Source organism: Pongo pygmaeus, chromosome 19 (genome assembly GCF_028885625.2).
Source record: "Pongo pygmaeus isolate AG05252 chromosome 19, NHGRI_mPonPyg2-v2.0_pri, whole genome shotgun sequence".
Taxonomy (NCBI): Eukaryota; Metazoa; Chordata; class Mammalia; order Primates; family Hominidae; genus Pongo; species Pongo pygmaeus.
The window spans coordinates 79,548,298-79,569,340 of record NC_072392.2 but is presented as its reverse complement, the minus strand read 5'-3'; the positions used below and the strand labels follow the sequence as shown (position 1 = coordinate 79,569,340).

General features: G+C 55.1%; 1 protein-coding gene across 4 annotated transcripts in view; it reads left to right on the top strand.

Annotated features, from left to right (window-relative positions):
- Positions 1-20,540, top strand: part of WNT3 (Wnt family member 3) — a 55,893-nt gene extending 35,353 nt beyond the window's left edge. For 2 of the 4 annotated variants that reach the window (XM_054458862.2, XM_054458864.2), the window contains exons 2-5: positions 9,106-9,347; positions 12,987-13,252; positions 14,238-14,725; positions 18,414-20,532. In XM_054458862.2, coding sequence (XP_054314837.1) covers positions 9,106-9,347; positions 12,987-13,252; positions 14,238-14,717 — 988 coding nt within the window. In that variant the 3' untranslated portion in view covers positions 14,718-14,725; positions 18,414-20,532. Of the gene's footprint in view, positions 1-9,105; positions 9,348-12,986; positions 13,253-13,452; positions 13,516-14,237; positions 14,726-17,472; positions 17,535-18,413 lie in introns of all 4 variants that reach the window. The other 2 variants (XR_008495161.2, XM_054458861.2) reach the window with 2 other exon arrangements.
- The last annotated feature ends 503 nt before the right edge of the window (positions 20,541-21,043 follow it).

The window sequence follows — 21,043 nt, the reverse complement described above, 5'->3', positions numbered from 1 at the left end:
CACTTCTTTGATGAAAGGCACCCCCGAGGCACCTCGGCGCTCTCCCAGGGCCACAGGACACAGCCCCACCTGAGCCCCTTTGGGCTCCTTGGCCCTGCACTGAAATGTTGAGAAGGTCCAGACCTGTGTTCAGTACCCGCAGGGTGCACATGTGTTCCAGGAGGGCGAGGAACAGTGGCAGCTGGAATCCTGAGCTAGGTTTTTCTGGTTTTGTCACAAGCCTCCTGCCAAGCAGCCAGGTGAGCGGCTCCAGTCCAGGCCTGTGGCCTCCCTCATCCGCAGCAGTGATTGCCTCGTCACTATGGGCATAAGCTTCTCGGAAGCTCCAGGAGTTGGGTGCGTCAGAGCCCACCAGGCCCAGCCCCATGGCGTGCACACATGCCCCTGAACTGGCTAGGCTTCCTGTCCTGACATCTGCCAATCCTGAACGGCTTCTTGACCTGAACTTAGAGGCCTGAGTTCCAAAGCCAACGCTTGGTTCCTTACTTCCTGCTCTTTCCTCAAACCTTTCCTTTCCCTTCTAGAAGTTTCCATGGAGGGTGGAGCCCTTCTGGGCCCAGGAACAGGTTGGGCCTCTGTCCAGTACTGCCCAGGAGCCAGCAGGTGGAGCACCTGGCCCTGGCCTGTTGTGGGGTTGACAGGAGCACCGTGGCCCCCACCTCAGGGAGAGAAAAATGACCACAGGAGAGGTGATTTCTGACTCCTTCTCCTCACCTTCCCTCCTCTCCCTCTCAGCAGCCATGTCAGTCATTTTAAGAGACACTAGATCTTCAGATCAGAGTCTTAAGATGCCTTCCCTTTGAGGCTGGCAGAGATGGTTAGATTTCCGCACGGAGAAAAGTAAGGGCAAAGGGCCCATTTCTGCAAAGAAGGCATGACTGGGGGAGGCTTGGCCCTGGAGAGCACCCTGAGACCGGAGGGAGGAGGGGAGCCTTTCCCTGGGCCGCAGCCCCTGGGTCCACCTTCTACAGCCCCACCCATGTGGAGCCAAGTGGGTCCTTTTTGTGCCCAGCCCCAGAGAATCTTCTGAGAATGTGCATTCATCACCCCCAGGTTAAAAGCCTGGTGGGCAAAAGAATTGTGAGCCCTGGGTTCTCCTCCCACCTCCCGGGCAGCCAGCTGTGTGACCCCGGAAAATGACAAACCTCTCTGGGCTTCAATCTTCCCGTATAGAGGAAGAGGGAATTAGACTAGACCTGGGGCTCTGGAATTTCGTCCTGCAGAGGGGCTCTAGGTGCGAAGTTGAAGGTTGGGGATGCAAGCACCACCCCTCCTTTTATTTATTTTTTTAATTTTGCTATTTAACCATTTTAAAGTGTACTATTCAGTGGCATTAAGTACATTCCAATGCTGTGCGACCATCACCACCGTCTGTTTTCGTCATCCCAAACGCTGTACTTATTAAGCAGTAACTTCCCACTCCCTCCCTTCCAGAACCCCTGGCAACCTCTGTTCTACTTTCTGTCCCTATGAATTTACCTAGACACCTCATGTAAGTGGAATCATACAGTGTTTGTCCTTATGTGTCTGGCTGCTGTCGCTTAGCTTGTTTTCAAGTTTCTTCCGTGTTGTAGCTTGCATCAGAATTTCATTCCTTTTTTTTTTTTGAGACAGAGTCTTACTCTGTTGCCCAAGCTGGAGTGTCTTTACCTAGAACCTCATGTAAGTGAAATCATACAGTATTTGTCCTTCTGTGTCTGGCTTCTGTCACTTAGCTTGTTTTCAAGTTTCCTCTACGTTGTAGCTTGCATCAGAAGCATCAGAATTTCATTCCTTTTTTTTGGGGGGGGGGGACAGAGTCTTGCTCTGTTGCCCAAGCTGCAGTGCAATGGCGCAACTGGCTCACTGCAACCTCTGCCTCCCAGGTTCAAGCAATACTCCTGTCTCAGCCTCCTGAGTAGCTGGGACTACAGGCATGCGCCACCAGGCCCGGCTAATTTTTGTATTTTTAGTAGAGATGGGGTTTCACTGTGTTGGCCAGGCTGGTCTCGAACTCCTGACCTCAGGTGATCCACCCTCCTCAGCCTCCCAAAATGCTGGCATTACCGCCACCACACCCGCTTCCTTCCTTTTTCTGGCTGAATAGGGTCCCGTTGTATGGATGGGCCACCTGTTGTTTATCCATTCATCTGCTGAGGACTCTTGGGTTGTCTCTACCTTTTGGCTGCTGTGAGTAGCACTGCCGTGAACAATGGTGTACAGGTGTCTGTTGGAGTCCCCATTTTCTTTCCTTTTTTTTTTTTTTTTTTGAAACAGAGTCTTGCTCCGTCGCCCAGGCTGGAGTGCAGTGGTGCGATCTCAGCTCACTGCAAGCTCTGCCTCCCAGGTTCATGCCATTCTCCTGCCTCAGCCTCTCTGAGTAGCTGGGACTACAGGCGCCCGCCACCACGCCCAGCTAATTTTTTGTATTTTTAGTAGAGACGGGGTTTCACCGTGATCTCGATCTCCTGACCTCGTGATCCGCCCGCCTTGGCCTCCCAAAGTGCTGGGATTACAAGTGTGAGCTACTGCGCCCGGCCGGAGTCCCCATTTTCAATTCTTTTGGGTGTATACCAGGTGTGGCATTGCTGGATTATAGGGTGATTCTATGTTTAACTTTTTGAGGGACAGGGCCCTCTTTTCATATGTTCTGTATGTAGGGGAGAGGAGGGAGATTGTGTGTGATTCCATTTGGGAGGCCACCTGGTTGGGTGCAGGACTGCATACTCTAATGGATCACTCAGGGGAGTGGACGCTGGCAGCGCAGTGGGTGTCCCTGGCAGCACAGTCGGACCCCCATCAGCAGGGGATTGGCCATCACTGGGTGGACGGCAGCATCTGAGGCCAACAATCCCAGTGTCAGATCAGGCGGGACGCACTGCACAGGGTGCCTTTAGGTGTCTCACTACATGTTAGGTGCGTAAGTCAATGCAGCATCCAGGCTGACCTGAATTGACTGATTAAAAATGTTCTCTAAAAATGTTCTCTATGGCCGGGCATGGTGGCTTACGCCTGTAATCCCAGCACTTTGGGAGGCAGAGGCAGGTGGATCACTTGGTCAGGAGTTCGAGACCAGCCTGGCCAATATTGCAAAACTCTGTCTCTACTGAAAATACAAAAATTAGCTGCACGTGGTGGCACATGCCTCTTATCCCAGCTACGTGAGAGGCCGAGGCAGGATAATCACTTGAACTCGGGAGGCGGAGATTGCAGTGAACCAAGATCACGCTTTTGCACTCCAGCCTGGGCAACAGAGCAAGACTCTGTCTCAAAAAAAGAAAAAAAAAATGTCCTCTCTGCCTTGCGCTCACCATGCAGGCCTCCTGCAGCCCTCTGGCCACAGCAGGTGTTATCAGGGTAGAGGCAAAAAACTGGGGTAGGGATGGGAGTTAGATAAGGCCATGCACGAGGTTTAGGTCTGGCCTATTTGTGGAGGGATATTTCACTCCAAGGGGTCAACACCAAAGTTTCCACAAGCAGCCTGTTGTGCAGGGCACCCGCAGCCCATCCGCCTGGCTGCCCGTGTGTGTCCTCGGCCCAGCTGGGCAGTGGGTGGTCGGAGTGGAGGATGAGCCGGCTTCAGGAGGAGGGTGGCAGGGCCCTAGGGAAGGGAAGGGCCGGGCCAGGAGCTGGGTATAAATAGCCCCTGGCCCAGCTGCGAAGGCCTGGCAGGGTCCTCTGCCCTCCCCCTCACCAGCTGTCAGTGCCAGGCAGGTCTCTATCCCCCTTGGGAGCCTGGCCATCATCTCAGATCCTAAACGCAGGAACTTCCTCAGCGGAACCAAGGAGTCTTGTCCTGTGTGTAGGCGGAAGCTCCGGATGCCAGGAGGTCTGGCGAGTGAGGGGCATCAGGCTCGTCCTTTGGAAGAGTTCTTCATTCCTTTCCTCCAGAATCATGAATACCTAGCATGTGCCCGGCCCTTTGGAAGGCCGAGTGGGCTGGTGTGTGTGTGTGTGTGTGTGTGTGTGTGTGTGTGTGTGAGATGGGGTAGGGATTGGGGAATAACTGGAGAACACACTACCACTACCTCGCTTCTTGGAGACTGAGGCCAGCATAGCCAGATGGAATTGGAAACAAATCAGTTCAGCACTTTGGGATAAGAAGGTTTGAATTAGGCACAGGAAAGATTCAGGCGGAAGAGAGGTGACTTCTGTCTGGAGCTCACAGAAGCCTTTAGAATGGTGGCAACCTAGGAATCAGGTTTCGAAGGATGGTGTAGGATGGTTGCCGGGGGCCGGGCAGTGGAGAGGTGCTTCGAGCCGAGGGCTCAGCATGTGCAAATGCGCAGAAGGGTGAAACAGCCCCGCTGGAGTCGTTCAGCTGGCTAGGCAAATCCGTCAAAGCCACGCACGCTTTGGCACAAAGAATCGAGTAGCATGAGAGTCACTGTGTCGCCTCCCTCAGTGGAACGCATACTTCAATAATGGGGAATAGGAGTGGCGAGTTAAAGTAATGTGTCTGCGATGGTGGAATTTCAGCAGTGTGCGGGCAGGAGGCTCAGGATGGGGGTGGCCGGGCATGTTCGGGGAAGGGCAGCCATCCTGCAGAAATCAATCCCATGGCCACAGCCTCATTAGTCTCCGACACTGGCCCAGGAACTAAGCCCCATCGCCAGAGGCCTTGCTAATTACTCACAGGATGTCCCCATCGGAACCGAAGCCTTTGAATGGAACATCCTGAAACTGTCCTTTTGCCCGCACTCTTTGAGTGACCTTGAACCCTCATCCAGATCACAACTGTCTTTGTTCTGCCACCCCTGTGAGGACTGAGGTCTGATCCAGGCATCCTTCCCCAGTGTTGGATAGGAAGGGGCTGAGATTTCTGATGTGTTCTACCAAGTCAGGGATGCAAGGATGGGAGAAATGAGGTTGGTGACAAGGCAGGGAACAAAGTGCTGGGGACAGCTCCAAACACACCGTAACCATAGCAACCACCATCTAGCAAGGGCTCCCCACGTGCCATGCACTGGATTGTGTCACTTATTCCTCCTGTCGTGTCTATTTTACCGATAAAGAAACTGAGGTATAGAGAAGTTAAGAAAATTGCTGAGATCAGCAGCTAGGAAGTGGTAGAGCTGGATGGGACCCTGGCACCATGGCTCCCAGGTCCACAGTTGGTGGGACCTGGGCAACAGGAAGGAGACAGGGTTTGGTGGAAAGAGGGAAAACAGCTCACCATGACTGAGACTCAGGAATTGTTCTCAGAGGACATCACATTGGGAGTCAGACAAACCCAGGGCTTGAATTCTGGCTCAGCCACTTCCTTGCATAAGTCACCCAACTACTCCGTGCCTCAGTTTCCTCATCTGTAAAACGGGGACAACAATGCCCACCTCCCAGAGTTGTTGTGAGGATCCAGTGAGATTATGTATTTGAAGTGACTGGCACAGAGCAAGTGCTACATCAATAGTTGTCATTAGGATTGCCAGTATCCATGTAACTGCAGGGACAGAAGGAAATCCCCGTGGGGCAGAGGAGAGACTGTGTCTGCACAGCAGGAAGGGCTCAGTGGCATCTTCTTCCTGGAGATGTCTGGGAAGCACTCCGACCTTTGCGGCCAATCAAGCCATACAGGCAGTGTGCCAGAGCTCAGGTGCTCTGCTGGGCTGCGAAGACCCACCTGGGACCCTGAGGGAGGTAACTGGTGAAACCAGGAAGCAGGGAGCCCCTTGGAGAGCTGGGTGAGGAGCCGCCTTGCCAGCATGGGCCCCCTGACTCCTCAGTCCCCCGAGCCAGCCGGCCTGGCTCCTCTGTGGATATGGCTGTGTGACCTCGCACAAGTTGGTCCTCTTTGACGGCCTCTGCTTTTTCTTTTTCTTTCTTTCTTTTTTTTTTTGAGATGAAGTCTCGCTCTGTCTCCCAAGCTGGAGTGCAGTGGTGTGATCTTGGCTCACGGCAACCTCCACCTCCCAGGTTCAAGCAATTCTACTGCTTCAGCCTTCTGGGTAGCTGGGATTACAGGCATGAGCCACCTGGCGTGGTCGGCCTCTGTTTTTCATCTGTATAATGGGCTTTGTGCTCCCTTAGGGCTCCTCCTGTGGGTTCTGTTGCTGGACCAGGACTCAGCCTCCAGTTTAGCTTGAGGGTGCCCAGGCCTGCAGAAGGTGTCAAGCAAGGGCTGGGAGAGGGGGAGGAAGGAGGAGGCAGGAAGGCAATGGGAGGGGGAGGAGGAGGGCAGAGGAAGGGTGTCTGAGTGCCTCTCACTCCCGCCTCAGCTCTCTGCTCCAGTGGTCCCATATAGGGCTTTGGGTCCCAAACACCAGAGGAAAGAGCGGGGACAGCCCAGGTTTCTTCCCTGGGTCTTGTTCCTGAGCCGCCCATCTAGGATGGTGCAAGGCCAAGTTGTCTGCACTGAGCTCTCCCTCAGGTTCCCCTCCAGTGATTGCAGGGCTGTGGGGGCAGCTGGCACAGCAGGGCTGGGCTGGACATGCTGCTCAAGAGCACGGGAGGGGCAGCCTGAGCCCGCAGGGAGGCTCAACGGGGACCTTCGCAGCCCAGCAGACAGGGCAGGGTACTTAGCTCCCTGGCCTCAGTTTCCTCATCTTGGAAATGGGACAATGGCAATGATAATGAAGTTCTTATTACGGACCTGCTGTGAGGATTACATAAGGTAACAGACACAAGCATCCAGAACTGTGCCCAGCACATGATAGGCCCATAATAAACGACAGGGATTATATGATCACTCTAACCTGCTTCTAACAGGGCAGGGGCAGTGCTGTGTGCGCCATGTGCCCATCACGGCTCTGGGCTCACTGACTCTACCCACTCAGGCACACGCTCAGTATGGAGGCCCAGGGTGTGGATGGGCCAGGCCTGAAGCCACCTTCACCCCATGAAGACCCAGGCAGGCACTGCCCAGCAAGCAGGGTCACACAGTGATGACCCCCATGGGCTCTGGAGTCTGACACCCTGGGTTCCAACCAGCAATTCCATAGGAGCTCTGTGGTCTGGGCTGCTTCATCAACCTGCAAGGCTAAGCCATCTGTAAAATGGGGCTGCTAATAATGACCCTACTTTGTGCTGGGGCTATTTTGAGGACTAAATGAGGCAAACCCAAGGAAAAGGCTCTGCCCAGGGCCACGCACTGGGGAAATCAGTAATTAGCCATTACCACCGATAAATCAGAACTTCTGGGCCGGGCGCGGTGGCTCACGCCTGTAATCCCAGCACTTTGGGAGGCCGAGGTGGGTGGATCACAAGGTCAGGAGATCGAGACCATCCTGGCTAACGTGGTGAAACCCCGTCTCTACTAAAAATACAAAAAATTAGCCGGGCGTGGTGGCGGGCGCCTGTAGTCCCAGCTGCTCAGGAGGCCGAGGCAGGAGAATGGCATGAACCCGGGAGGTGGAGCTTGCAGTGAGCCGAGATCGCGTCACTGCACTCCAGCCTGGGCGACAGACAGAATCTGTCTCAAAAAAAAAAAAAAAAAGAACTTCTGGCTTCTCCTTCTTTCTCTTTAGAAAAAGCTCAGTGCTTAAGACCTGGAATGTCTCACAAATGTTACCATCCAAACTCCCAGATCTGGCTCCTCAGTTCCTCCACCCAAAATAAATAAATGGAAAAAGGAGAACCTGCCTCTCCCCCTGACAACTGAGCCCGAAGACAACCAAGGTGGATGGGTAGCATGCCCCTGCACGATGCCCAGGGAGCTCTGTGCCTTGGAATCTCCACCAGCTGGCCAAGGCCAACATCAAGCTTAAGTATGGAGGAGGGACCCAGGGGAAGGCACACGGCACTCTCTGATCCGCCACAGACCTTAGGCAAGCTAATTCACTCTCTAAACCTCAGTCTCCTAGTCCAGGAGATAGTGATGTTCTTCATGTTTGGGAATAGATCAGAAATGTTGCATACAAAGTGCCTGGCAAGCAGTAACAGTGGCTAAATGGCAGATGTTTGGCTTGGCCCTGTGTCCAGCCCAGAAGCTTTTGTGTACTAAAAAGCACACAAAAAAGCTGGACCCTGCCCCATAGGGTCTTCTCCCGGCCCCTCTCTCTCAGGCTTTTGCCCATCACTTTTTGTGGGAAACTTAACTTAGGCCAATGCTGGACTAAAGCCTTGGTCAGTGCTGGACACAGAGGGAGAGGAGATGGGCCCCTTCTTCCAGCTCACACTGCCCCTGGTCATAGAGCAGATTGCAATTGTCCTTAAAGGCCACTCACACTCACAGATCATTTTCTCAGGTTCTCCCACAAAATGTCATTTCTGCTGTTCCTGTGCTGAGGGGAGGGAACGGAAAAGTCGTAATTCCTACCTTGGTTTTCTAGTATTTTAAACTCTTCTGCCCCATCCCCATAAGGTCATTCTTTCTGTTGTTGACTATAAAACCTGAGAGAGTTGATGGGATATTGATCGAAAAGCGAGGGGCAGAGAAATGGAGTGAATTGACCAGTCACCTGCTGTTGGGTGTGGGCAGTGAGATCTGAGATCTCCCTTCTGACTCTGTGCTAAACTTGTTTTGAAACAAAGCCAAGTTCCAGTCTCTCATGAGAAAAGAGGTGGAGCTCTAGAAACTTCTAGGAAACTGGAAAGATGGTCATGGAGGCCATGGTAGACAAAGGACTTGGTGCAAGCCAGCAATTCCTTGGGAAGACACTGGGAGGCTCTGGGCTGGGCTGGCAGCATCTCGGGGAAGAGGCTGAGGGCATTGCCAAGGGTGGTGTGTGTGTGTGTGCACGCGCGTGTGTCCCATGAGTCACTGGAAGGGTCCATGTGGCCTCAGTATCCTGGACTGCCTTGGAAATTGCCCAGCCTGATCTCTTCAATGCCCATCAGGGAAGCTGGACCCAGAACCTGGAAAGGACTGGATCTGGGCCCCAAATACCATCTTTCTAGTCCAAACCTCTTTTCATGGCTTTGCATTGCCCCCAAGGGCCCCCACAAGCGGTTTCTGCTAGTCCCATCCCCCTGCAAGCTGGATGCAGCCAGAGGGCTGACTTGCCTGGGTCAGAGCTCTGCGCTTTGAGGGGTAGCACGCTCCCGAGGTCAAAGGTAGCACATTCAGGTACCAGGGCACAGGCCCTCTGCCTCTCCACCTACCCCGGAGGGTTCACAAAGTGGCCATGGTGCCCAGGCTGGGCTCTGTGCTTTGTGCCTACAGTGTTACCACCCTCTGTCTGCCTGCAGGTCCCTGGCCCTGGGCCAGCAGTACACATCTCTGGGCTCACAGCCCCTGCTCTGCGGCTCCATCCCAGGCCTGGTCCCCAAGCAACTGCGCTTCTGCCGCAATTACATCGAGATCATGCCCAGCGTGGCCGAGGGCGTGAAGCTGGGCATCCAGGAGTGCCAGCACCAGTTCCGGGGCCGCCGCTGGAACTGCACCACCATAGATGACAGCCTGGCCATCTTTGGGCCTGTCCTTGACAAAGGTACTGCCTCAGGGCTGAGGGGGAGGGGGGTGAGGGGCTGGGTGGGGGGAGGGATCAGGACTGTATGCCCTTCCACCCCAGTCAGGGTGCCTCTTCTCTGAAGCCAGGGTCCCTCTGGGAGGGTGATAAATTTGGTTGCATGACTGCCACACCTTCCCAGGTGCTACTGGGGGCTGGGCCGCCTTGAGATGCTCCAGGATCCTGAGGTTTGAGGGCCGACACCAAGAACGCCACAGACTTCCTTCCTGGTTTTTGCACAGTGGGAGCCTCAGGCTCCCGCTGTGGACATTTGTGACATTTCCCCAATGCTGTGTTAAGTGCTATGCAAATACCGCTTTGGGGTGGGGGTGAGAGCATTGCCACCTCTAGGTCCCTCCCACCTAGAAAGTCCTCAGTAGCTGAGGAAGCTGACTGGTGCTGTGGTAGTACTGCGTTGCCCCCAAGAGCCCCTCTGGGTTTCTGTTCATCCTCATGCCCTGTCAGCTGGATATGCCCAGGAATCATGGTGGGGCTAGAGGGTGCACTGGCCTCTGGGTAACTTTCCAGCCGTCTTGCAGCCTGGGAGTCTAACTGCCTGTGCCTCAAGTGGACAGGGAACCACATGATTTGACTTTGAACCTGGAGACCCTGGGAGGGAGGCTAAGTGGGACAACTGCTCCCAAGAAGGGGACTTGGGGGCTCATGGACTGGGTGGAAGATGGGCAGCTCTTTGTGGAATGGCAGTGTCCAGGAATTTAACGATCCTGGCCGGGCTGGCCACCGCCAGAGTTGCTCTGCCACCCAAACCGCTGAGCCTGGGCCTCCCTCCTATTAGAAGCTAGGGAATGAATGAGAGCTGCCTGTACAGCCAGAAAGAAAAGGGATCTGAAGTTCAGGTGAAGGGGTGGGGTGCTGGGTGGGGTGGGGGGAAGCTGACCACCCCCATTTTAGAGTGCAGTTCCCCTTTACCGGCGCCTCAGGTGCACAGGGTCTGTCCCACCTACAGAAAAAGTGCTGGCTATTGTCATGGGACAGGAGGGTAATTAGCAAATCAATGGATGATGATTCTGTTTACGCTTCTGTTGCCAAAACTAATTATTCCTTGTTGACATAAAAGATTTGGCCTCTTAATTGGGGCCAAGTGGCGGCGGTCTGCATTTCAAACTCGTTCTTGTCGGTGTGTTGGTCTCAGCGCTTTCCGGTGCCCCTCCTCGGGCCAGGTAGCGCTGAATCAAACAACCCTGCGTCTAGACGCGCTCCCCAAAAGCGAGTCACCTCTGATCGCTCTTCCCGTCTCCGGCCAAGAGCCAGGGGAAAGCAGGTCTGGGTGCGCTACCCATTTACCCCGCGTTGAACGTTTTAAGTCACCGCCGTAGGTTCTGGCACACGCCCCGGTCCCTAGATGGCCCGAGGACAAGTTTGGGTTGCGGGGGGAAGGGCGATGTGTGCCCGAGACTTTGGGAATTTGCTGGCGGCGGCGAGGAGAGCATCCCGGAAGACGCCGCGAGCGCATATGCGCCCCGGTCGGTGCCCAGAGCCCGGACCTTGAACCCAGGTTCGCGCCCAGCTCCGGCCCCACGTTTGCACCCCGCCCCCGGCGACTCCTCACACCCCCGCCGCGTGGGCGGCCAAGGGTTAATCTCTGCCCCCCGCTTTGAGACCCGGGGCGCAGCGGGTCGGGAAGCCCGGGGCGCGCGTCTTCCGCGAGTCTGGGGGCGGCGGGGTCGGCGGCCGGAAGGGGCGAGGCGCGGCGGCGGCGCGGCGGGCCCGAGGCGCTTCCCCAGGCGGGGCGGGGCGGGCCGGGGGCGGGGGCGGGCGCCGGAGGAGCCTGGGCGGCCTGAAAAGCGCCCGAGCGCCGCCCCCCCACCGCGCGGCCCGGGCCCCGCGCCCGCTGCGGTCGCCGCGCCATTCACACGCCCTCTGGCCATTCGGCGCGGCGCGGGGGCGGGGGGCGCCGCTTCAATGGGGATTTCGCGGCCCGGCGCCGGGGCCGGGGGCGCGGCCCGGCCGCGGGAGCCGCCCGTTGCTACGCGGTGGCGGCCGGCCCGGCGGCCCGGGCCCGGCGGCCGCATTATGCGGGTAATGCGGTGTGACACCGCGCGAACAAAGGCGGATTGAGCGGCCCAGCGGGCCCCGCCGGACGGAGAAGGCACAGCAGGGCTGTCAGCGCCGCTCCCAGGCTAATCCCCGCCCCGCCCCCGCCGCCCCCGCGTTCCCGGGGCTGGGAACCCAGCGCGGCCCGGGGCCCGGGCGCCGCTGCCGCCGCGAGAGGCCGCAGGCCGCCCGGAAACGAGGGGCGCCCGCCCTGCGAGCCCACCCTCGGCTCCTCTTCCCCGGGGCGCCCCCAGGGCTGGGGCGTCTGGGATTGGGGCGAGTGAGCGGCGTGGCGGGGACCCCGGGGCCGGCAGCACAACTGGACGCGGGACCTCGGGCTCCTTTGCCGCCGTCCTCGGTCGGCCCTGGCAGCGCAGGCGCGGGGCGCGGGTGGGACCAGCTCCGCACTCTCCGCCCTCCGGTCGTTGGAAGTGGGACGGGCCCCTCTGTAGGTAGCGCAGGAGGGCGTGGGGGCCGCGGAGAGCGGCCGCGGGAGCCGCGAGGGGTCCCGGGCTTCCTTCTTGCAGCACTCGCCCCACAGCCCAGGAGAGGAGGCGGGCGCCTGGCTTCTAAATAAATTTGGTCACATTTATGACCAATTTTGCCGACTAGGCCGGCCCGGCGTTTCACAGCCTGTGTCAGGTGGCGAGTCGCCTCGGGCTCCCCGGTCCTGCCATGAGGAGAGAGATGGTTGGGCTGCAGGTCTTGCAGGCCTTGGCCTCCCTAATCGTCAATGTCCACATCTATAAAATGAGTAAAACTTTCTATGTGAATGAAGCACATGCAGAGACGATGACCGTTGTGAGGAGGCTGGAGCACATCCTTGAGAGTCTCTCCTTTCCCTGCGCTGGACCCTGGGACAGAACCAGGGGAACTGCCCAGTGTCCCTACCCTTCTGGGAGGGGATTGGCCGTGCCTGGGCGTGAGGGCAGGAGAATGGGGATGGGGAGACTGAGGCACGGGCCACTGCCCTCCTGGTGAGGGGCTCTAGGAGTGGAGGGAAGCCGTGTCCATTTTACAAAAAGGGCGACTGAGACCGAGAAAAGGAGAGGGGCCGTCCTTATGCATCCAGGTGCGGAAGGGTTGGGCCTGGGCAGGTTTAGGCTGTAGATTCCCAGGCCTCCCTCCTCACAGACCTGGAGCTCACTCAGGCGTGGGAGGGCTCAGGCCTGTGCAGGGTGGTCTCTGGACTTCGGGAAGGTGGAGGGCAGGGGGTGTGGGACCAGGACAGAAGTGGCTGCCTTATCTCTGCAGCAACCTGCCAGAGCTTTGGTGTCGGCGTCAGTTTCTAACAGGCACTGCTTTGCCCTGTGGCATTTGAGGCCCTGGGCTAATCAGCAGCCCAGGGCCTCAGTTTGCTCATCTGTGAAGTGGGGCTACCCAACTGGGTCTAAACCAGCCAAAGAGGGTGGGGAAGCTGCCTCCCTCTTGCCTCAGGGCTGAGGCAAGTGAGCTCTTCAACTCTTCCTGCCCTCGTTCCCGTCACGTGCTGGCCTGGGAGGTGGAGGCAGGGCAGGCGCTACCAGGCCGGGTCCTGAGTGCTGCCTCCCCACGACCTCCCCGCAGCCACCCGCGAGTCGGCCTTCGTGCACGCCATCGCCTCGGCCGGCGTGGCCTTCGCCGTCACCCGCTCCTGCGCCGAGGGCACCTCCACGATTTGCGGCTGTGACTCGCATCATAAGGGGCCGCCTGGCGAAGGCTGGAAGTGGGGCGGCTGCAGCGAGGACGCTGACTTCGGGGTGTTAGTGTCCAGGGAGTTCGCGGATGCGCGCGAGAACAGGCCGGACGCGCGCTCGGCCATGAACAAGCACAACAACGAGGCGGGCCGCACGGTGAGCCCGGCTGCCCTCCCCAAACCCTGCAGGGAGCCCCCCGCCCGCCCCAACCCTTCCCCTCCTGAGCTGCCCTGGTCCCCACCCCACCCCTTCCGGCAGCCCTGTGGGTCGCGGGCTCCATTTCCCCTTGGCCAGGCTTGGCCTCCTCCCCACCCCACAGCCACTTCGTCTGTCCACCCTCCTTCCTCTTTGGGCAGTTCCTGGACTCCACCCCACCCGGGATGAGTCGGCCTGGGAGCATGGCCACCCCGTGGGATCAGGTACCACCCACCCATCCTGTGCACCTTGGCACGCGGTGTAGGGCTGTCAAGTCCTGGGAACCTGGCTTTGAACTCAGCCTCCACTCCCTTACTATGCTTGTATGATCTAGGGTGAGTCACGTTAAGTTCCCAGTCTCAGTTTCCCCATGTGTTAAACGGAGATAACTCCTATTTCTTTTTTTTCTTTTTCTTTTTTTTTTTTTTTTGAGATGGAGTCTCGTTCTGTCGCCCAGGCTGGAGTGCAGTGGCTGGATCTCGGCTCCCTGCAACCTCCGCCTCCCGAGTTCAAGCAATTCTCCGGCCTCAACCTCCCAAGTAGCTGGGATTACAGGCATCCGCCACCACACCAGCTAATTTTTGTATTTTAAGTAGAGACGGGGTTTCGCCATGTTGGCCAGGCTGGTCTCGAACTCCTGACTTCAGGTGATCCTCCCGCCTCAGCCTCCCAAAGTGCTGGGATTACCACTGCGCCCGGGGAACAACTCGTATTTCATGCGCTGTGAGAAGTGGACATGCTGTCTACCCATGCTTGGGGTGTGAAGGGGGAGGGAAACATGGTCACTATTCTTTAGGTCTTGCCTCAGTCCCCATCAGTTCTCTTCCTGTCACAGAGGCGTAGAGAAGGCTGGAGGGAAGGGGGTGGACAGTGGTAGAGAGGGAAGGCCTGGATGTGCCCCTTCGTGGGGTCGGTCTGGCGGCCAGCTGCCACTCCTCTCCCCCAGACTATCCTGGACCACATGCACCTCAAATGCAAGTGCCACGGGCTGTCAGGCAGCTGTGAGGTGAAGACCTGCTGGTGGGCGCAGCCTGACTTCCGTGCCATCGGCGACTTCCTCAAGGACAAGTATGACAGCGCCTCGGAGATGGTAGTAGAGAAGCACCGTGAGTCCCGAGGCTGGGTGGAGACCCTCCGGGCCAAGTACTCGCTCTTCAAGCCACCCACCGAAAGGGACCTGGTCTACTATGAGAACTCCCCCAACTTTTGTGAGCCTAACCCAGAGACGGGTTCCTTTGGCACAAGGGACCGGACTTGCAATGTCACCTCCCACGGCATCGATGGCTGCGATCTGCTCTGCTGTGGCCGGGGCCACAACACGAGGACGGAGAAGCGGAAGGAAAAATGCCACTGCATCTTCCACTGGTGCTGCTACGTCAGCTGCCAGGAGTGTATTCGCATCTACGACGTGCACACCTGCAAGTAGGGCACCAGGTAAGGCTCTGGGAAGGCGGGGGAGGCTGGGAGCCTGGGCGCAGGGAATGGGGTTGTTTGCCCATCTCTTCTTCATGATGACCCCCTTCTGTTTCTAAGCTATCCAAGACACACAAATTCCCACAGCCAAAATAGGAAGCCAGGATTTTTCAAGCTTCCGTGGGAATGGTCCTTGGGCAGAGACTTGGTGGATTGCACAAAGCACAGATAAAAACCCAGTGTTGGCCGGGCGCGGTGGCTCACACCTATAATCCCAGCACTTTGGGAGGCCGAGGTGGACGGATCACCTGAGGTCAGGAGTTTGAGACCGGCCTGGCCAACATGGTGAAACCCGTCTCTACTAAAAATACAAAAATTAGCCGGGTGTTGTGGCAGGTGCCTGTAATCCCAGCTACTCGGGAGGCTGAGGCAGGAGGATTGCTTGAACCTGGGCGATGGAGGTTGCAATGAACTGAGATTGCACCACTGGACTCCATCCAGCCTGGGCGACAGAGCGAGACTCCATCTCAAAATACAAACAAACAAACAAAAAAACCAAAAAAACAAAATTCAGTGTGTGCACATTAGCTGCCAGCAATTGATTAACATTTTTACACAAGTTAGTTATGAGCCAGATGAAATTTTTGCATAGCCGCTAGCTGTCATTCTTGAGCATTCTTTGGAGATGTGAGGTTGGAAGCTGGGAGACCTGACGTCTGGTCCTAACTTTGTCGGTAACTTCCTGTTCTTTCACTTTTCTGGGCCTCAGCTTTCTTACTATAAAGTGGTGATGGTGGTGAGGGGCGGGGGGCAGTTTAAATACCTCAAGCAGTGAGCCAAAATGTCTCCTCTACCCCGAGGCAGAGTCAGTGTGCATCCACCTTGAACTTAGAGGGCAAGTTCTTGCACAAGCATACATCTTACCAACCTCAGGGAGGTGGGTGGGGGGAAGCGGCATATAAACCCATATCCTGACAGATCTGAAGCTTGGGTGGAGTGGGGAGCACTCTCACCGAGTTTATGGATGATGACGAGGAGCAGGAGGGATTCAAGTTCAGAGTGGCTGGGATGAGTAATCAAGGGATCAAAGGCTGGTGGATTTTGTTCCCAAGCTTCCCAGAGGTGGCCTGCGTGGGAGGCGCTATGCACTGGCCCTGGGTTCCACAGCACCCCGGGACAGGTCAGCATGGATGAAGAGTGGTCCTGGACCCCCGGGGTGGAAGGTTTTTAAGGCTGGGGTGCCATTTATTCCTTTTCTCTCCACTGAGAAAGAGCCTAGTGTGTCGAGGCATAAGCACGGGTGTTGGAATTAGGCTCTGCCCTGCTCCAGCTCCTACCACTTGCCAACCGTGTGACCCAAGCAAGAAATTCTTCATAGACCTGGTTCCTCATCTGTCATCCTCCCCAGAGATGCTGTGAGGGACAAATGAAAGGACACCGGGGACAGGGCTTGGTTAATTGGGAAGCACTTCCCTGCTGGGTCATTGTTGTCTGGGGTGCTGATGGGCAAGAGCAGCCTGTGAAAGGGTAGAGTGCCCCCTCTACCTGCAGTTCCACAGGGCACCTCTGAGCTACTGGCACATGTCTGTGCCATAGGGAGTAGGGGAGGGAAGTGGACGGGCCTCTCTGAGATATGGGAGGTACATGACGTCATGGAGAAGAGCTCTGGCTGAGGGGCGACTCAGCCCATCTAGGAAGCCCCTCGGTGTAGCTCAAGTTCTGTCCTGGTGAGGAGAGTTCAGAAAGGCAGCAGGTGGCACTACCTTTGTCGGTGTCTGAACAAAAGCAGTGTGGGGAGTGGGAGAGGACGAAGGTGAATCCAGCGCCTCCACTCGTCCGCTCAGCTGTCTGGCCTGGGAGCACCAGTTTCCTCCTCTGTTCAGTGGTGGTGACAATGGGAGCCCAGCAGAATTTTTTTTTGTTTTGTTTGTGAGACTGAGTCTCTCTTTGTTGCCCAGGCTGGAGTGAAGTGCGCGATCTCAGCTCACTGTAACCTTCGCCACCTGGGTTCAAGCGATTCTCCTGCCTCAGCCTCCCAAGTAGCTGGGATTATAGGTGCCCACCACCATGATCGGCTAATTTTTTTATTTTTAGTAGAGATGGGTTTCGCCATGCTGGCAAGGCTGGTCTTGAACTCCTGACCTTAAGTGATCCACCCGTCTTGGCCCCCCAAAGTGCTGGGATTACAGGCGTGAGCCACCGCGCCGGGCCAGAATCAGTACTCTTCATCAGCCCTCTTTCTCCCCATTTCTGAAATGGACAATGAGTGGTTTTTTTTCCTCAATCTTATGTAAAATGCTACATAGATACGGTTTCAAGATGCTGTGTCTAAGTGGTTCCTACCCTGAATCCCTTCTCTGTGGAAGCTCTGGAGACCTCACTCTGTGACCAGTGGAGGACACTCTGCCAACATGGTGCCCTTCTGATAAACACTCCCAGGCCAGCTCTTCTGCCTCGCTGAGCCCTGGCTTCTTCATTTGTGAACTGGGGATGAGAACTGTGTTCTGTGTAGGGTTTTCCTGTGGACTGGAGACCCTGCACATGAAGGGCCTGGCCCAGGGCCCAGGTGCTCACAGGGCAGCCACAGAGGCTCCTGGGCCAAGCAGAGCTGACCTCCCAGAGCTACCTCCCCAGGCGAGCTGCCTGCTCTGGAGCAATGGGCCCAGGCTCGGCCGAGACTCCGCTAGGCAAGACGGGAGCCTGCGGGACGCACTGGCAGGGATGGCAGGGGACAGAGTCGTTAGCTGTTCTCTTGTCTTTCCTGACAGTCTTGGCAGTGCAGGCAGGAGAGAGAAGGGAGTTGCAGAGCAGGCCCCGGGCCCTCCACACGGTGAGGAGAGAGCACCTGTCAAATGGCTTGTGTCCTTCCTTTGTGGGGAAAACACCTTTTCTGTAGCTTTTTGTAGCTTTTACCCAGTGTCTCTGGCTAACCATTGATTTGGTGCCTTATAAGTGCCAGATTTATTCCTCGTCACTCTGCTGTTGTGAACATGGCGAACTGGAAAGGTTCCAGCAAGAGTCAAGTGGCCTGGCTGCGCCCAAGTCCTGGATCTGTTACTGCCTTGCTGAGAGACCTTGGATGTGTCCCTTCAATCTGGCTGAGCCTGTTTCTGCCTCTGTAAAGTAGTCTTATCTTGGCCTTGTCAGCCCCCTAGAAGAGCTGGGGGTTGACTGGGAATGCCTCAAACCCTTTGTGAGATATGACTACGCAAATGAGTAAAATGAACACACCGCTGCTCCAATGGGAAGGAATTGTTCGTAATTAAGTAGGCTTTCTCCCATTTGGACAGCTCATTATCAAGCTATTTGGTGCAGTACAAAAACACAGCGCATGCCTGGCGTGAGCCCAGCACAGCAGTTGACTCGGAGTTGGGGACTGGGCCCTCGGCCGGGCACCATTTCTCCCATCCTGAGTGACCTGCTCCTGGGCTTCCTGTTGCCCAAGGCCCTCAGCTAGAGGTGGGGGAGGTAGAATTTCGATCCCGTTCTGTGGACCCGAAAGCCTTACTGCTCCTGCGAATCATACGACCTCCCCCAACGTAGGCCCAAAGCGCAGAGGAGAGCGTGGAGAAACCACCCAAGTCCTCATCACCTCTGAGCCCCCAGGGACATGTTCAGATCCATCAGCAGCCTCTGATCTTTGAACCCCAATGGGTGGTCTCTGGGAACAGAATTATGTTTCTAATTCTTCCTCTTGATTTTCCCCAAGGGCGCTGGGAAGGGGTGAAGTGTGTGGCTGGGCGGATTCAGCGAAGTCTCATGGGAAGCAGGACCTAGAGCCGGGCACAGCCCTCAGCGTCAGACAGCAAGGAACTGTCACCAGCCGCACGCGTGGTAAATGACCCAGACCCAACTCGCCTGTGGACGGGGAGGCTCTCCCTCTCTCTCATCTTACATTTCTCACCCTACTCTGGATGGTGTGTGGTTTTTAAAGAAGGGGGCTTTTCTTTTTAGTTCTCTAGGGTCTGATAGGAACAGACCTGAGGCTTATCTTTGCACATGTTAAAGAAAATAAAAATGAAAAAAAATTCAACTCCAACAGAACAGGCTGGGCTAATGTGAGCTCTCGGCCTGGCAGTCAAGACATCAGCATGGGCAAGGTTCTGTTTCCAAACTGCTGCTTCTGGTGACATTCCAAGACGCCTGGAGGTGGGAGTCAGGAAGTAGGACACACCCCTGCAGTCTCCTTTTCTTGGTCTACTCCCATTCAAATTTGAGCTAATTTCTCATTCTGATAAAAGCCATAGGTCTAGCTAGGATGAAGTGGTAGGGAGGTCCGCGGCAGTTGTTAAGAGTAGGATTTGGAGTTTGGAAGAACTGGCAGCTCAGGGTGGCCTGGTTAGCCGTTTGAAGAGCAGCCATGTGTTCTTCTCAGTCTCATTTTCTCTATAACCCTGTTCTGCACGAGAGGCAGTCAGATCTCAAAATCTTTTTCTACCATTCTGCAGTTTCCACCGTCAATGCAGTTTTTTTTTTTTTGTTTTTTTTTTTTGGTGGTAGTGGACCTTGTAAATAGGTTATGTAAGGGGGCAAGTCTTCTCTAGCTCAAATGGCTTCCTAAATAAAGAATCGGTATCTTCAGAAGGGGCCATTCAGTCCTTCCCAGCCCTGCTCACCTGCAGATTCTCTGTACAAATAACTCCAGGTAGAGCAGCTGGACTCCACGTTACCTTAGTATAAGTTAGACAAAGGGTCCATGAGGGAGGAGCCATCAATTCCTGAAATTCCAACTTTGTGACCAGCGGATGGGGAGGATGAAAACCATCCCTTTGCTTCCTCTCCAATACGGACCCGTCTTACTGTGTCCTTTCCTCTCTGGGGCCGATGTGAGGAAACAGACACAGAGTTCTTTCCCCCAGCTCTTCCTCCCTCACCTGCATGCTGAGACAGCTTCCATCCATGCAGTTCCCAAGGATCTGGATTAGAAGTTCAAAGGGGAACCAGTAGGCACCTACTCCCTTGGGTGAAGCATCTCACGGCTGAGTTCTCCCTGAGGCGTACTGGTCCAGCCGAGGGTCCTAGAGAAAGCTAGCAAAAGGGAGGCACATGGATTTCACAGTACGAAATTGGTTCAACAACTGTCTTAGGGAGAATCAGAAAGAAGAGATGCAGCGGGGGAATGAGCAGAACAAAGATTTTTCTTTCTCCCCCCTTCTCTCTGGGGTCTACCTAACCCTGACCTAAAATACCGGGGCAGCGATCTCCCAGCTGGTGCAGGCGGGCTTGCCAAGACGGTCGTCCAGGAGCCCGCCTTCACTCCTAAATCTGCTGGCCACAAGCCCTGCTAAAGATACACACCTCACCCCTCCGCCGAGTCTGAAATGCCCCTCCCCATCTCACCTTAGACTGAAAAGTTTTAAATCATGTCAACTGGATAATGCTTGCTTTATGTGAGACTACTTCAGCAGAATGGATACGAATTTTCAAAACAATCTTTTCATATCTATGTATTCTATATTAAAAGTGATAAAGTCATGTTTCTGGGGCGTATTCAAGTAGCTGACAAGTAATTATTGAATACTAGTACATGAGTGCATTGTAATGATTCTCGCCGTAGTCAGGTGATAGTATCCAACCGAAATTCCCTACCAACCTGCTGTATCCAAAGTTTTGTAAAAAGTTGTAGAAGTTGTTGATCTTTTTGATTTTATATTCAAAAAGTCTCTTTTTATAAATATTATTTATTATACAATGTATATACCTTTGAGTTAACTAAGATTATATATTATATAAATATATATATATTTGGAGAAAATATATTTCATCATGCAGTTTTTTTCTGTTAAGTCATTAAAGAGAAGGTAAACAAACCTAAAATGGATACATTGTACACTGTGTGGAGTTTCCAGATTAATGCTCGGGAGGTCAAGGATACGAGATTCTGAACATGGTGGCCTCAGCTAATTAAATGACCAAGTGAAGGTCATTTCCTCTGTTCTCTAAGCAAGATCATCAGAGATGTCACGGACAGTGGGTCTGATACACCACAGGACATTCTTAAAGGCTTCTTTTGTTCTAAGTTAACTTCTAACAATGAATTTCCAGTTTTAGAAAACAACAACTTGGGTAGTAATTCATTTCACAGACTCAAGTATTTTCAGTGTATAAATTAATGTCACAGGCACTCCTAAAAGATGTGGCCCAAGGCCAGCAGACCGCAGGGGTGGCCACTGCCTTAATCCCCTCCTCACTATGTTTTCAACTCCATTTAATGGGAAAATAGGATTTTCTCTATTGAAAATGAAACTTGACTGAAAATGGTCTGTCCCCTGCTAGCTCCACTGTGAGAGCTAAGCTGTAGAGGAGGTAGGTTGGTCTACAAGAAGAAAGGGTGTGCCC